This window comes from Brugia malayi (genome assembly GCF_000002995.4).
Source record: "Brugia malayi strain FR3 genome assembly, contig: Bm_v4_Chr2_contig_001, whole genome shotgun sequence".
Taxonomy (NCBI): domain Eukaryota; kingdom Metazoa; phylum Nematoda; class Chromadorea; order Rhabditida; family Onchocercidae; genus Brugia; species Brugia malayi.
In genome coordinates, this window is record NW_025062476.1 from 9,427,398 (window position 1) to 9,444,628 (window position 17,231).

The 17,231-nt window shown below is 31.2% G+C and overlaps 4 protein-coding genes across 5 annotated transcripts; 2 read left to right on the forward strand and 2 right to left on the reverse strand.

The window, feature by feature from the left end:
* Positions 1-534: 534 nt before the first annotated feature.
* Bm8943 (Uncharacterized protein) lies at positions 535-1,685 on the forward strand (the record flags this gene model as incomplete). Its single annotated transcript, XM_043079048.1, has 4 exons — positions 535-608; positions 778-948; positions 1,197-1,307; positions 1,517-1,685. 4 exons carry the CDS (start codon positions 535-537, stop codon positions 1,683-1,685), a joined length of 525 nt encoding a protein of 174 aa, XP_042934982.1.
* Positions 1,686-2,608: 923 nt separating this feature from the next.
* Bm8942 (Uncharacterized protein) lies at positions 2,609-6,274 on the reverse strand (the record flags this gene model as incomplete). The annotated part of the gene is made up of 11 exons (XM_043079049.1): positions 2,609-2,758; positions 2,911-3,117; positions 3,342-3,531; positions 4,007-4,135; positions 4,387-4,532; positions 4,906-4,987; positions 5,121-5,234; positions 5,510-5,596; positions 5,690-5,822; positions 5,967-6,072; positions 6,260-6,274. The coding sequence occupies 11 exons, from the start codon at positions 6,272-6,274 to the stop codon at positions 2,609-2,611; spliced, it is 1,359 nt and encodes a 452-aa protein (XP_042934983.1).
* Positions 6,275-8,574: 2,300 nt separating this feature from the next.
* Positions 8,575-12,141, reverse strand: Bm3985 (Uncharacterized protein; the record flags this gene model as incomplete). Of its 2 annotated transcripts, none has more annotated exons than XM_001900053.2 (9): positions 8,575-8,742; positions 8,886-9,041; positions 9,142-9,276; positions 9,524-9,697; positions 9,952-10,107; positions 10,429-10,593; positions 11,386-11,472; positions 11,601-11,763; positions 11,993-12,141. In XM_001900053.2, 9 exons carry the CDS (start codon positions 12,139-12,141, stop codon positions 8,575-8,577), a joined length of 1,353 nt encoding a protein of 450 aa, XP_001900088.1. The 2 variants fall into 2 exon arrangements, with proteins under 2 accessions (XP_001900088.1, XP_042934984.1); XM_043079050.1 differs by having other exon boundaries at positions 9,898-10,107.
* Positions 12,142-14,259: 2,118 nt separating this feature from the next.
* Positions 14,260-14,588, forward strand: Bm13385 (Uncharacterized protein; the record flags this gene model as incomplete). Its single annotated transcript, XM_043079051.1, has 3 exons — positions 14,260-14,298; positions 14,391-14,406; positions 14,482-14,588. 3 exons carry the CDS (start codon positions 14,260-14,262, stop codon positions 14,586-14,588), a joined length of 162 nt encoding a protein of 53 aa, XP_042934985.1.
* Positions 14,589-17,231: the final 2,643 nt, after the last annotated feature.

Below are 17,231 nucleotides of genomic sequence, written 5' to 3' on the forward strand. Positions count from 1 at the left end.
GATGTGAGAACCATTTTTCACCCTGAAATTTTACATTTTTCAACATTAGTTATCAAGTATGTTAACACCGAATTCAAATTTCTTTAACTAAAGTAAAGGAGAAAGCTGGCAATTAATAAATTGTTATGTCATATAATTATCAATGTTCTGTTTAATAACACTGAATTTTTTATTTAAAAATTTTTGTCCTGAAAATTATGCAAAAATAAGTCTTTTAAAAGTATGCAAAATTGTTAGCAAGTTATATCTGGCAGTATAAAAATGCAGTTCAGCTCATTTAAATTCATTTTAATTTTGTTCAGTGTGGTTTTGGTATGATTTCACCTGTACGAGTCTTTGATTTTTTCAAGTTTAGTCATTGCTAACACTAATTTATATTGCCTTCATAAAAGACAATATAAAAGTACAATTGACTGTTTGGGAAATCCAAGGATAAGTAACATTTACTTCAATTTTAGTTAATATTGTAATAGTTGTTAGAGCTATGCTACGGATACGAATATTTCACGCTTAATGTTCATTTAGCAAGAAACGATGATTCCAGCGATGCATGAAAATGAAGCAATTGAAATGTCAAACTATAGCAATGTCACCGATGCTTCAAGCAGGTGAGCAGATGGAACTGCTTCCCAACACTGATAATTAAATCAGTGAGCTTCCCTTCTGGAGATTACTTTCTGTTTTAGTTGTTAACTTTCTCATTCGCTAAATTTTCGACTGCACTTTATCACAATGAAATTTTCACTTCATTCACAAAATTTTTGAACATTCTTGCAGATTCGCAGAAACTTATAATGATTCGTTAACTCTAAAGTTAAAAATTTGGTGGTGGAATTTAACAAAAAAACAACGACAGTTTTACATTAGTTCATTGTTGATCTTTGTTATATTATTTACAATTGTTATTATAACTATATTCATGCAACGTACACCCGATGATTCATATCAGTAAGTATATAAAGTTTAAAACCGCTAAAGTCTTTAATTTTAAGTCTAAATTTTTTCAACTTTTTAATTTTGATTTTATTGAAAATTATTGTAAGCACCTGATAAAAAAGCTCTCCTGATCTCGCTAGAAAGTTTGCAAGTGGTTTGGTTTTTCGTAATTCTTCGAAGATACGTAGACTAGTTTTAGGTAAAGAAAATATTTTCCTATCCTAATGAATTAATTTCTTGATACTGGGAAATGATTGTAGAACTTCAACAGCTACGTACACAACAACAACATCAGCAACTTCATCTTCGATAACAGTCTCTCCGTCCATATCAACAATTTCAACAAACACTTCTATTGTTACACTCACACTGTTAGTCCAAAGTATCGAGTACAAATTATTCACATTGTCCCATTAGTTCTTTTTTGCATAAAACTGAAATTATGACTTAGCTAGTGGATAATCACTAACCACTCATCTTTATCTCAACCTTATTGTTGTCCATATATTAATAGAATATGGAATCTGTGAAACTGTATGTCACTTCTTGAAGTGGTGTTTGCATGTTTGATTTTTTTTAGCACAGCTATACCAACCACGCCGATAGCTTCGATGAATTCCAACGATTCTCAATTATCCGTTTTGAAAGAAAATTCATCGACAGTGACGTCGACAGCATTAAAAATGATGAATTCGACGTCCATAAAATCGACAATATTCGTTAGAAATGACAAAACATCAGTGATATAAATAGCATTTCTAGCGATGATTATGATATCATGAAAGGAGCAGAGCCACCTCCAGTCAGTATTATCGTAAATCTTCTGATTAAAAGATTTTAAAAGATAGGGAAAAGAGATGTATATGAGAAGCTGTCTCCACACATTCCTGAGAATTCACAATGACTGTTGAGTTCTTTAGTGAGTCCTACACCTTTTTCAGTATTAGAATATATAAAAAATTTGATAGAAAAATGATGGCAAAAAAAAGCAATCACATATCAAAGCTTACTATTTAAAGATCTCTTAATTAAAAGCTATGGCGATCACCTTTTCTCATCGACTTTTTCCTCTTTTCTATCTCTAATTTCAAATACCAGAACAAATCCTTGTATATGTGTTAAGAATCAAAATTTATCAATTCCTTCATAACAATAAAAAGTGCCACGTATTATAGTAAGTACAGAAAGCGAAGAAAAAAATCTATATATTCCGATGTAATATTTCAGTATAGAAAAAAAATGATCTAAACTTCAATGACTAATTATGAAAAAATTTTTTTATTTCTATTTAAACCAGCCAATTCGAAGTACAATTACGATTTGATTTCTTCTGAAACATCCCTTTTTTACTTGAAAAAAATATTTTTCAGGATAAAAATACGATAATCAGCATCGACTTTTGATGACTAAAAAACCATTATTACAAATGACTCATTTGCTGAATACATATACAAATAAAAATGAATTAGGAAATGCCAGATTAGAAATAAAACTTAAGAAATAGTGGTGAGATAATACAATAAAAATTAAAAACATCAAGAAAATAGTAAATAACACTATCTTTTAAACATGCTGAATCTTAGATATGTAACCTGTTATGGATTTTTTTAAGTGAAAAACCACTGAAGAAAATGAAAAAAAAAAGAACTGAAACAATAACAGTGACCGTTCGTTACATATGACTGGATCCTGGTGTTCCTTCTTCATCGCTCCAGCGATCTTCTTGCAATCTCGAGATTTTTTCTGACTGTTGGTCTGGGAGCTGTTCGTCCATGTCTGGACTCCAGATATGTATCATACGATCATTTCCCGAACTGATAACCTGGACCATAAACAGTTATGTATTTCCAAAATAGCTTTGAAAAAAACCTATTTTTTAAAAAAATAATCAAGCGCCTTCGCCAAAGCTCAATATTCTCTTAGTTTAAAAAAAAAAAAAAAAACATCTAATGTCTGCAAACACTACCCTCTAACCTGATTATACTTTTGGCGATATACGCATGCGTTGACTTGTTGAAAATGACCCACAAGAAGGACGCGAAAGTTTTCTTGATCCCTCTTGTCTAGAGTTAAAATGAGTACTTCGTTACCCACAGGCGTGCAAGTACGTAAGACTCCATCATCCGAACATATATCGAAACGAATAGATGGAGCGATTTTGGTAGTATATTCTTGAGGTAACTAGAAAAAAAAATTCGAGCTGTAGTAAGGCAATGAATCTCTGTTCACTAGAAAAGTTGAAAATTTGTTACAACACCATCTGTTGTCAATACAAAGGAAGCTACGGTTTTTAAAAGAAAAACCTATGAAATTCCGGATCACATTTTTTCTTAATAAGTATACTATACAATGAGATTGAAAAAATGATCCGAGATATGTTCCTATTTTTGAAAAATCAAAAATACCCAAACATGGTTGATTATTTCCATTGTATGAGCTCTCCAGACGGTGAAAGTGTGATTCAGTGACAATGAAACAAGGTATAAGCCATCGTTTGAAAATCTCAAACCACTAATACATTCAGCACCAGAATCTTTACAATGACACGAAAATCGATTAGAAGGTGTCACAGTCATTAATTGGCTCCTCGCACTTCTGTAACTGACTTCAAACAGATGAAATGTGTGTGCAGTTGTATGAAGGTGGACCAGAGAAAAAAAACTTCCAGACTGATGCAATTTTGAAAGGATTTTGACTGATAGTACTATTTTTCCTGCTTTAGGTGTCCAAATTACACTAAACCAGTTAGAACGTATGTGAAAGCATTTAAAACTATGACAACGTCTAAGGCTAAAAATATAAAAAATGCTAGCATTATGGGAAACGTAATAAGATTGTAGATTACACCAATATGATCAGTTATAAGACATTTTAAAAACTGAATAAGAGAAGATTCAAGAAATACTATTTCCCAAAATAAATATCAGGAAATCACCTCTGAATATGTTAAGAAGAAACTACATAGAAATTAAAATTTCCAAGTGCGTTTTATGCTGAAAAGTAGAAAAAACTCTTAAATTTAGTAAGTACCAATCACATGAAAAAAATGTCTCAATTCCGAATTTTTCACCTGACATCCCAAACCGTAATGTTTCCACGAACAGAACCGCTAGTTAAAATATTTCCATTCTCTAAAGACCATCTCACCGATGAAACCCGCTCCTCTGGCCATCTCAAATTATGTGAAGAATCACCAACTCTGAAAAAAAAAGACATCATGACTGAACCAATTTTCAAAACGAGTTATGAAATATGTCAAAAATGCAAAATTACTGTGCTGGTCAAATTACAACCAAAAGTTATGGCTATGCAAAATTACAAGAAAGTTTCAAATAATTATGAAATCATATAGTTTAAGAGAATTGCTTTATGTTTTTAGTATAATTGACCGTTGCAATAACTGAAGCAACACTCTTCATTAACGCAACTAACAACACAAGTTAAATTCACCTGGGGTCTATAAGAATAATATTCGAGGTTAGATTTGCCACAGCTATAAGTGGATTTCGTATGAAAGCATTACACCAGTGCATTTCTGTTATTTCATTATCGAAGAAATATTCATCTATGACTTCAGCTTTATTAGCGTCCCACAGCTGAAACAAAAGAGTTTTATTGATGTTATTGAAATTTAAAAGAATAAAGGAGCATGAAGTAGCAATCATTTTTATGTAAAAAAATCAAGTATTCAGTGATTAATGAATTTGATATAACTTCCAATAGTTCTTTATTCAAAGTCAATTAAGACCACTATTTGTAGTTCTTTCGCTGATATTCCGGTTTCTGCTAATATGGCCTGTTTAACTGCGTAACAAGCTTATGAGAATATATATATATGTAGAAATAGAACAACCAGCTATGAATCAACTTCAAATTTCGCAATGAACTGAATACAAATTATACTCAACCAGCTATAATTTATTAATTTAAATGAAAAAAAAAAAAAGAAAAATGAAAACGAGCCTTCACTTTCCCAACTCTATCCGAAGATATAAATGTGCTCGTGTCCTGCGGATACCACTGACAGCACGTTATCAAAGATCCATGCAAACTGGAAAGAGTTCCAAATTAATACCAACTATAAAATGGAATTAAAAATCAGTGCAAAAAAGAAATGAACAAAAAGGAAAAAAAAATCGTCAAAATAACTTTTTAAGGCCAAATCCATAAATGAACGAACGGACCATGCTGCGCGGCACGGAGTAACCGTATGTTCTACCGGACTCCGACTATCGGTTGGGAACGGCCTTTCCAAATCCACGATTGATATTTCACCACGAGCTGCACCACATAACAAGCTATAAATTCAATTTTTCCATATTTATCACTATAATATCAACAAATTCTCAAACAAACACTTGAATGAAAAATTCATTATATAGTATAATTTAAATTTCCTCTAAAAATCCAACTAAATTTTGGCTGACCTAAAAAACTGGCCAGCACATAATTTGAGAAATAAACGAAACAACTTAATGCCATAGCTTAAGCAGATAAAGATTAAGCTAAACAATTTTTATATTTAATCTAATAAAGTAGACTTTTTGAGTCAAAAAAAAATTCAAAAGCTTACTATCGATTATCAACGGGATCCATATCCATGCTATGCACTCCTGATGCTAACGATGAAGTAAACGGTATTTGTTGTCGCCAGCTGATCCTAAATATCAATTACGTTTGAAGTATGCTCTAAGCTGTGCTCCAGCAACTCAAAGCAAATTATAGACCATAAAAACATTAGGTACACAATTACCTCAAGTATTTCATTCTTTTTTCAATTACGTGTCGTTGAAGGTCGCATCTAAGTAAACCTGGTCGAGCACTTTTACCCATTACATTGTGCCATAAGAAATAACGTGGCGAAAGACTTGAACCGGGAATGTTTTCTAAATCACATTAATAGTAAGGCCCAGAATCAGTTCAAATCTAACATTAAACCACCTTTTGTTCACAGAAATGATAGACAATGATACACTTTTTTTTTTTTTGCATTATCAAATCACCAAAGTTATGCAAATTTCAATGTGAACCGTTATGTCGTAATGAAATTTTGCCATTTTGCGCAATGACACTATTATGAGTCTTGAGATCAAATGGAGTTGAAAGCATTCGTGGCAAGTGTTTCTTCCGACGATGCTGAAATTCCGAATTTTAGTCAAATATCTCTTTCAAGTGAGAGTTGTCAGATCTCATTTCGTTCACTGTAGTGACCAAAAATATATCAAAAAAGCAGCCAAAATATCCAATGAAGCAACCTACAACTAATTCGGCTTAACTTTGCTCATAGAATTCAATTCTTCGATATAGTATAAAGAAATCATACCTTGCTGGAGATCATGTGTGATTCCTTGTGTCCTTTATGAATTGAACTGGTTATGAAAGTTCGTTACCAATTCATTTCTCCTCGATAATGTCAATGTTTAATGCTTAATCCACTTAATACTTACTTTAATAGCAACTAAAAACCCAAGCAGAGAAGAACGAATAACACATGACAACCTGTGCACCATAATTCCCTCTTTCCTGCCCGTCAACTCTGGCAATTTATGAAAATTACTCTTTCCACTTTTCTTTTCGCGACTGATCGTATTCTCTGTTCCCTACAATCTCGCATATTTCTCTTTGTCTGAAACTTTCCAACCTTATTTTCATATCGTACCGCCGTTTATGTTAGTTTCTTTTCCGGAACATGTTTTCTGGAGGGATTTCCTGTTACGTGCAATGGAATATGGTGGTGGGGTGTGTCTGGAACCGTTCAATGTTTCCTCGATACTTTAGAATTTCGATAGTACCATGGATAACAATAAAATAATGTGACAGGAAGTTCAGAGATGTACCCTTCACTTCAAATCGTCTGATGATTCTTGACTTAAAGTAAGGTGAGAGAGACATTGATGCCATCTGTCTGTCTTTCAAGATAACTTTCAATTCAACATTATTCACAATCTGATCTTTTCTATCCAGAAATAATCGACTGCTGCATGTAACTGTAGACAAATAAACTCAGTGCTTAGTATAAACTCTGAATGTATGTTAATTGGTGCTTTCACAGTATACTGCATTTAAAGGTCTTTGGCTACAGAAGTGGACTTTGAATTTAACATGAGATAGCAGTTGTTATTGGAAAATCGAAGAATCAGTTCTACATGATCATAACCCAACAGATTAAATGTAATGATAAGGTTAAAATAATCTAGAGAGTATTAAATTACAACGGAAAATACATATAAATATTTCCATTTCCACTAATTGATTAGCTGCTGTTTGTAACTACAAAATGACTAAAAGTGATAAATTAAATTCGGAATTGTGATGTCTTACTTAGAAGTTAGGTATATTCTATTGCAGAATTATGAAACGGATTCACACAGATTATAAAATGAGTGGAATGGAATATTCCAATCAGATTGAAAGCTTTATGTAGTGTAAGGGACGAATTCAGCTTTTGAATATTATTTACTTACAAATGTAAAAAGTGCTCTTTTTGCATTATTTATTCTTTTTTCCTGTTTCTTTTTTCTCTTTCTGTTGGAAGGAATTTAATAAATTGTTGAAAGGATTTTTTTTTCTAAAATTCTGATAATGTGTCGTGAAAATTCACTACTTTCAATTAGCTCAATGACCTACTCAGAGAGAAAATGGAATAATAGAAGCAGTTCTTTATCATTTTCATCATAATAACCGACCCTCATTTTATTTTTGGTTGAATCTATGAATCTAAAAATAAAGATGAAGTTCCTAAGATTTCAAAAATGGACTTAAATTCAAAGTAGAAAAAAGCTACCTTTTACAATGCATATTTTACTTTTACTCCTTCCTCCTTTACATCAGACTAGACATAAGCCATATTCCACCATCAAATCAAAAAGACTGAAAAATTTCTGCCAAGGACAGCTTAAAAGTGTTCATTATTGAAGGACAAATTATTGAAAGTAAGACGAAAAGTCATCAATAGGATTAGCATTATAAGGAGATGATTACCTTAGAAGCATTTTAAGGCGCTAATTTACAATTTGTGTTTGAGAACACAGTTACCTTATTAGCATCTACTTTTCAATAAAAAACAAATTACATATTAATTTGTCAAAAAATTGACGTAAGATTTGTTGTCACTCTACAGTTATAAATATTTTGCTAATGACCAACATAACACTCGCCAGTAAAAAATTAAAATTCATCAGTAGAATAAATACGACCACTGGTTCAGTAAAACTCAAATTAATTTATGTACAATACTTCCAAAATTTTCATTCTATAATTTCATATAGCCTAGAGTTTGTGTATTTTAGTTTCGCAGTATTTAAGTGAGAAGCAATTATCATATCAAATATTAAATCTTCTCAAATATAATTGGTTTTTTTTTTTTTTTTTTGTATGCTTCTTTTTTTAGCTTGAAGCAAAGAAATGGAAGAAAATCATAGGAGAAAAGACCTATGGCCGACAGTAAATATTCAAATTAAAAATTTATTTTCTTTCGCAGAAAACAAATAAAATAGAGAAAAATGCATTAGGATAATGCGAATTTTCATGAAAATTCGATGGAACAAATTTGACGACAGAATTCTATGAATATGCGATATTAATAGTTGGAATCAGTGATAAAGTTCAACAGGTTCTTCTTGACATTTCTTTTTTCTTTTAAAAGGATTTGATGAACTGCTGGATGACATAATGCATTTGCGGTGCACGCCATTGCGGTGCCATATGTCCAGCACCACGAACAGTTAGGAATGTTAGACCTTTATACTCTGTCTTGAAGCCAGCTATCTGAGAATCGAACATCCATGGTTCTTTTCTTCGTTTCCTCTGCAAACATTAGACTGATGTTGTGTCAACAAAATGAATGTCTCGAAGCAGCTCTACTATCAGCTTGTCATTCACGAATTTACAGTGATACTTATAACTGAATATTATTACTCATTAATGTAAGAAAGATTTAAAAGGAATACCGGCAAATTGAGCGAAGCAGAAAACTGTTGTCCCATGATGAAATTGCATGCCATGTCAGTGTCACCATAATACAACAACACTCGAACGCCTGCTTTAATTATTTCCTTTACGAAAGGAGCCATATCGCCGTATATTTTCTCATATGTTGTTGAGATCTGTAAAAAGATTTGTTTCTGATGAAAATTAAACCTTAAATGGGTAGCAACTGCTTATAAACATGGTCATTTGAAAACTTATGGATTGCATTATGTCTACCTCGTCACTACACACATCCCACTTAGGCAAATTCTCCGGAATGTGAAGCGCACGGCGCACTTCCGCATTGTTCATATATCGGATCATTGCTGAGTCGTTCATGCATGGTGCATCTGCAGAGAAGGAATTGATAGGCTAAAATGACATTTGATTGGTACAATATTTGCAAAATTTTGTAAAAATGAAAAGGAATTTTGTCATTTAAGAATTATGCGTTGGAACATATTTTAGTTATGAAAAGACACACTTTGTGGTTTTTAAATTTTAAAGTAAATTGCATTTTACAATTAAAAAAATAACAACTAAAATATATTAGTAAAGTCTGCAAAAAAATATGATTTTGTTTGATACGTTAGAAATAAAATAGTGGAAATAAACTCACTTTTAAATAGGTCAAAACAGATTTCAGTGATTTCTTTTTCTTCGCTGGCTCAGTAAGACCAAATTTCATGACACGTATTCGGGCTTTGTTTAGCTCAGGATTTGAAATACAGTCACGATACAGATCATACGGATTTAGATTACCAGACCATATAAATTGGAAAATTTTTTGGACCTTCAAAAACTCTGTTCGAAATTGGTAAAAAAATTAGTGCAATAATAAAAGAAGCAAACAAAATTACATCTTTTGAAGATCGTTCTGATGGCATTTCAAGATATTATTAATTGGTTCCTACTGGATCAGTTCCTACCTCACTTTACGGTATAATAGTAAAGTTGTAATGAGTCATTAAACCAATGAAAAATTTTGAAAACACTTCCTAAAAAATGACAAGCACTCCCCTTGCTTATACATTCCTTTTTGGTGACATTTGTCAGTTCACATGTATTAATACAGCCATGACAACACCGGTTTTGGAGCTCATTCCACGTTTTTTCATCAACCAATCCGTGGCTGTAAGCGAACTGTATTGATGTATCTATATTTAGCACCTCACTGACGTATCCATTTCCAAGTGCGATGCCCTAAAATTCTGTACATATAACGAACTATAAATTGTTTTGCAGTTTACATCTGGAAAAGAAACTTTAAATTTAGAATATTCATTCACGTTGATATTCTTCTTCCAATGATCATTTATCACTCAGTCGCCTCAATATTCATTTGTTCTGATAATTCCGCTTCATATTCCAATCACTGATGTGTTAAACGTGACCTTTTTTATAAGTACCATAGTGAATAATGACTTAATCTTAAATAGCAAGCAGTTCACAACTCAGAATATACTATAAATTAATAACGGAAGTCATTAAACTAGAAAAGAAGGAAAAATGTCAAGAAGAAACCTTTAGATTCATCGGGAATTCTGCGAGACCACGAATAACAAGAACAGTTAATGTCGGTACGTAAACGCCACCATAACTTTCTCCCATGATATAGACAGAATTATTACGGAAGTTTGGGAAAGCTTTGAAAAATTCTTTGATTGCCACATAATTCTCCTGCGCTGTCTAAAAAAGCTCACTGAAAGTTAAAATAAAAAATAAAGTTCGAAATAAAATTTTGAGATATATCCTTTACTTCACTCTTTACTATAAGCTATTTCACGACAAAGCAGTCAAGAGAATGATTTGTACAGCGTTATATTTTTTTGCGCCTTTGTTTTAAATCAAATGAATACTTATTCGAGTATCTGGTTAGCTTATTGAGTCACGTACTCGCATTAGTCATAAGAAGAAAGCAAACAAGTAGTGACATCAGCTGATTTACAAAAACGCCTCTCCAAGAATGCATTTTAATTCCATTAGAATCTCATAACTAATTAGTATTTCGAATTAAGCACAAATAAATAATATAAAGCAAACAAAGAGGGAAATAATAAAAGTGATTTACTCTTCGGATCCGTGCAGAAATTTTTATCGTCCTCCCTTCACTCTTCCCTAATTAATATAGCAGTAAATAAGAGTTATCTCAAAGAGACCACCGCTGATTATTGATTTGTCCCAACTCTCCTGGATTTCTTTCGAATGTAGATTTTCATCAGTCAAAAACAGAAAAACAGTACAGTTGATGGTAAATAAGAGCAAAATAATATCGTAATCAATGTGGTAATAAAAGCTGAGAAGATTTGAAGAGAAAATATGGTCCAAGTAAGTAATATATTAAGTGATATATGATATATGATTCATATATCACTTAATTTAAGTGATATATGATTCTGCAGTAATGATCGGTGGAGTTTCAGGGAATTGAATTGCTGACAATTTTAAACACAGAATAAAAAAGTTATTTCCAAATTGCACCTGGTTATCATCGGTTTTAATAATCCCATTGGTAGAATATGAATAACCGACTCCAGCAGGTGATTCTATATAAACTATAGAAGCCATCTAAAATTAATTTAATTAAGATAATGAAAGTTACTGAATCAATTTTTCATTTTTCCAATGCAACTAAAGAAAAAATAGTTTTTGAAAAATTATTTTATAATTGAATCATTCTAACTGGCTCTGGATACCTGATTCCATGCATGAGGATTGTGATGAAGCGTTTTTCCATCGTCACCGATAACATACGGACCCATTTCATTCAACAGACCATCCAACGATGAACAGCCCGGTCCACCATTAAACCAAAATATCAACGGATCTTTCATTGCATCATTTTGTGATTCCACAAACCTAATATGACATCCTTTTATTAGAGTCCGTTTAATTAAGTACCTGACCAGAACTTTTTATTCAAAATTGAACAACGCATTGACATTTCTCAAAGTCATTTTGCTTCAAAGATTTCTAGAATAATTCAGCTCTTACCACGTGAAAAATATCTGGAAAAAAATTAACTGATTAATTTTTTTTTTAATCATATATTTTAAAATTTTCATGATGTAAATTCAACAGAACCTACCAGTAATGCAAATGATGGGTATCTGAAACTTGAAAATATCCCGAATAATGTTTAAAGTTTATCTCCATATGCTGTGTTCCCGGAAGCTCTGTTATTTCTTCCGTGTTAACAACGTGAGCTAGAAGTATAAGCACCGCCGCGTGCAACATGATGCCCTACTAAACAATGAGAAGCAATATAGAGTCTGTCGACCCTTCAACACCTGTTGCTGATCAGAAATAAAAGAGCAAATATCGCAAGAAACACAGCTGTTGCTCAATCTAGCTAATAACCCTTAACCTTTGTCCTTCAAATACTGGTCTTATACGCCTTCATACTGACTTTGTTGCTCTCAGTGGTTTTCGGTAATCTATTTGATTCAGTCAAAAATGAAAACAAAATTTTTATTACTGTGATGGATTCAATTGAATGAATTTTTGCACAAAAATTTAAAAAAACGACTGAAACCAATGGAAGGTACTGAAAAAGTATTAATCATTCAATTATCTCTTTAAATTCTAAATAAAGCAAAATTTGAACATTGGATTAAACGAATGAAAAGAGCGAAATGAATTTATTCAACGAATTTTGAAATTCCTTTCTCCAAAAAAACTATTACTTATATTGAATTGAAGCAGAGAAAAAAGTATTACAGTACTGACACCACTCTTATCATTTTCCCACACACCAAATATTTTCTCTCTTTTACTAATAGTTTATTTGTACATAATAAATTTGTCTTGTTATCTTCTCGTTAAATTTGAAAAATTAGTGACTTCCTATTAATGATAAATGTTGGAAATGAACTGATAAGCACCAGCTCACTTTGAGAGAATGACTACAACATATAATTTTGACATACCATTTGCAAGAAGATTGCAATTATTGCTTTTTTATAATAGATTTCTATATTTCTTTTTAAATAAATCATTTTCAGAGGAAGATAGTCTATTCGCAGAAGAAAATGATAACAGATTTGTTTTTCCTTTTCTCCATTTTTCATTCATAATTATTCGGTGGATTTCTTATTTTTATTATCATATAAATGCTAATTGATAAAATGTCTCGTTTTCACCTAAAATTTAGATTGATAAAAAATACGGAAGTAAATTTCATCTTTTTTTTGTTTAAAGATAAGAGCGAATTGCAATGCAAATCTTTGCGCTCTTTCAGCACTAGCGAAGCTGGGCGGTTATCGAGTACTGTCTCCATAGTTAGTTCAAATGATATGCATAATGTATTCTTTGATCATAGCTGTTCGGGAATATTTTAAAATCATTATCGATACTCTGAAGTATTTATAATGATCAATCAATAAACAATATTTTCTTATTGATTTTAATGGGAATATTTCTTTCTTATAAGAGAACAATTCTGGTTACTCACAGTTCATTTTCGTTACCTAATTACACTTTAAGAATGTATTGCAGGATAATTTCGTATTTGTAAATGAGAAAAGTAAAAAAAAATGATTTTTGATTTTCAGAAAAATCAATTTAAGTTACTCAGTTAGAGTTTACATCCGATTTAAACTTCATTGCTTCCTCAGTTTTTAAAAAGAAATATGCAACGAAAAAATTAAAAGGACTGAACTGAGAACAAAAGACTTATTGCATTTTTTATTACAATGCTCAATTTTATTTGCTATCCGGTAATTAATGTAAAAAGAAAATTAAAGTTAAAATCTAATTGGATAGAAAGGTAAAACCTATAAGCAATAATTTTTCTCATTTTATTAATCTTTCTGCGTTTTTGATAAATTTGTTAAAAATTTGTCTTTGACAAAATCTGTTTTTTGTTTTTGTTTGTTTTTTTTCTTTGTTTCAGAGAATTCGTTTTTGCCAAATTTTTGAATTATATAAAATTTTGTAAACTTAAATATTTCTCAATTTAGATTCATAATGTAATCACACAGAAATGCTTAGTTTTTGCAATTTTACAAAGTTTTTATGTGTTCATTTTAACTTTGTATAGAAGATAAAATTAAACTGGAAAAAATTTTGAAGTTTTCTCAAGTTTAAATCCATGAAAATTCTATCTTGATAAATTTTTGGCAAGAATGAAGAATTGCAAAGACTGGTAATTCAAACATTAATCTTATGAAATTTCTATATCCTAACTTTGAAATTTAATGTAGTTAAAGTTTTTTAGAACAAACCATAGATATTCTATCCTTTGAATGCTACACTCTCAATGTTTGTTAAATGAAATCATTCACTTATCACTGAAATCACTTTTTCTGGTCTTAACTGAATACTTCACAAATTGATTGGTTTCGAAATTTCAACATGGCTAAAATAGTTTTTATGCTTACTCCACTACGAATGGTAATCTGAAATGCACCACTATCAATTAAATCAGTGATTATTATCACCAAATGAGATTACGTCAGGTCACACGTGGAAGAGTGAATTTTTAGCAAAGTTTCAGCAAAGGTTATTACTTTGATTTCAAAGTTTTTTTCTTTCTTTAATAGCAGTGCTGCATAAAAATTTGCATTCATATTTCAGGAGATTATCGAATGCGATCGGACCGAATTGATGTTGCGATCAGAGAAAGTGTAGTGGAAGGGAAAGGAGAAGAAGAAAGAATACGAAATAATATTATAAATCTCTGATGTCCTCCGTTCAGAGGAGATAGGAGAAGCACTGCGACTGTCATTTCATTCCCTCAGTACTTTATTTATCTTTTCCAGTCATCTTTCTTCTCTCATTAAATTTAAGTTTCGAATTTTTCTAATAAATATCTTGTCTGCTATTTTGGAGTAGAAAGGAACAATTACTTCCAATTGTTCGGTTTTGCTTAAAATGGCGCTAAGCATTACAACTTCATTGCAATATTTTGCACTTCAAGACAACCTTCTGAAGTTTACTTTAGTTTTTAGCATTGTTTTTAAATTTTAATTTTTATGGAAAACTTAGAAAAATAAAATTTGATTTTAATTTTAATAAAGCACACACCCCTAATTAATTATTTTGAAATCAGCCATTGTATGCTTGAAAATAGTGGTTCGAATTTGATGATAACTAGTTATCTTTTTGAAAAAGGATTTAATTATTTTTGTTTTTGTTTGCTTTTTTCGGACTTTGCTGCAAAAAGAAAAAAAAAAAAAAAAACTAGAAAGTCTGTTCTTTTTTGAGTGTTCCTTTGTTACTATTAATCAACGGTCAGATCCGTTTCTTCAAAAAATCGTTAAAGCGAAAATTTTCATTCTAAAATTTCTGTGCTGTCTTCAACATATTTTCATATAAATCAGTCATTCTTTCCTTTTTTCGTTTTTCTCTAATCGCAATTCGACAATATGAGCCATTGCTGAGCTGAGAATTCATTTCTTCTTGTGCTATGCAATTTCTCCTTCAAATATTTCAACATTTTCGGCAAATATTCTAATATAAAATAAAAATCTTCACCAACTGAATGGATTCTGTTGCATACAAAAAAGGAAAATATTAAATTTGCTTTTTTTTTAAAAAACATTTCTCGATGAAAATACTATTTTTTTCTCTTCCTGAAAGTATATTTCTCTCTTATACTTATACTATGCATTCAGAGATAACAATATGTGCAATGTACTCACAGACAAGCAAAAGCATAATAACTGAAAATAAGCAAATTTGCCGCCGATACCGCCGGAAGGCATTTTAAGTGCATCAGGATCCCACCCACACGTAAATAGAAAAGCATAAACATAAATTTTTGCATGTATTGCTTGCGATATCTATCGATGCTACCTGCTGAAGCAGAATGATGAACGGAATAACTTCAAATACGTCATGCTGAAAATCAGGCTTTTGTCCTGCAATGACAATTTATAAAAATAGTAGTGGGAATTTCAAGTTTTTTTTTTTCTTTCATACAAAAATAAGATTGGTTTTATAGTGTTTTCATTCCTTTTTCTTCAACTCATCTTCTAAATTTCAGAAAAACCTGGGATAAAATTCAAGAAACTTCTTGATAATAGTTTAGTAATAGGAACAGCTAAGTATTAATTTTTAATTTTAAAAATTTCTCTGTCAGCTTTTCTTTCTCAAATATTTTTATTCATCTGATACATAATGTACGAACAGGGTTGCAATAACAATTATCGTTGTTTCGTCTCATATATTATTTTTTATCTTTATGTGCGATGCCAATTTCTCTGCTAGCCTGTGGCCATTGACCTTTAAACTCAATCAATGTTCGTATCAGGTATACCTAAATGTCCTCGTATATATATATATAACCCAAAAGTCATCAAACTGAAATTTCCTCTAAGCTAGAACTTTATATATCAAATCCTTGGATTTCAAAACATTTAAATTAAACTAAACTAGTAAAATAATTCAAAAGCTTGGGGAATGAAAATCGAAATTGTAAAACAATGATAAAAAGCGGTTCCTTAACTTCCATTGCAATCAATGATAAGGACCAGATGAACTGAACATCAAAAATTTGAATCGAAAACATTTGCCGAAATTTATAATAACTGGGGTGAAATAAGAAATATAAATCTGAATCGAAGAGGAATGCAAAATAGCTAACCGAGAAAACAAAATGACATGTCGTTCCTTTGCGCCTCATTGGGATGCTGTTGCATCTCATTGAGCTCTATTTATGTGAGTGCTATTGTGCTCCATTGCGCTCCATTAACAGCTGCTTAATTAACAATGTTGAAAGTATGTCTTACATCAAAGAAACTTCGATTTACATAAGAAATTGTTGTTATATTTGCTAAAGATTTTCCCATTGCTCTGACAGCTCAATTTCATTCTTATGCATGAGTTTTAAATTGCATAAAATTCTCTATAAATGCCCCAGATTCCTTTGTCAAGAATTTTGCGCAAATATTTAGCTTGCACAATCTGCGCCAGGTAGCCACTTATTTTCATCATTTTATTTATGCGTTTTTTCCAATCTAATTGTTGATAGAGTCTTGATTAGAATAGTGAATAAGGTAATTGGGCACTGAATTCGATTGGATTCTAATTTGTTTTAATTTGAAATACAAATTGAATTTGCTCCTTTGTGACGCTAATTGCAATTGCAATTAAATAAACTGTAATTTTCTATATTTTAATTGCATGAAAGAAAAAAGAAAAAAAAAAGCAAAAAGTGGAATAATTGTAAGTTCTATAATTAATATCTAAATTGATTTACAGCGTTATTTATATCGCTTAATTTGAATCTTTCATACTAACTCAACGCATTGTTGGCCTTTAATTTTACTCAATAAAATTTGTGAGAACTCCATTCAGCATCTACTACCTTTTTAAAATTGCAC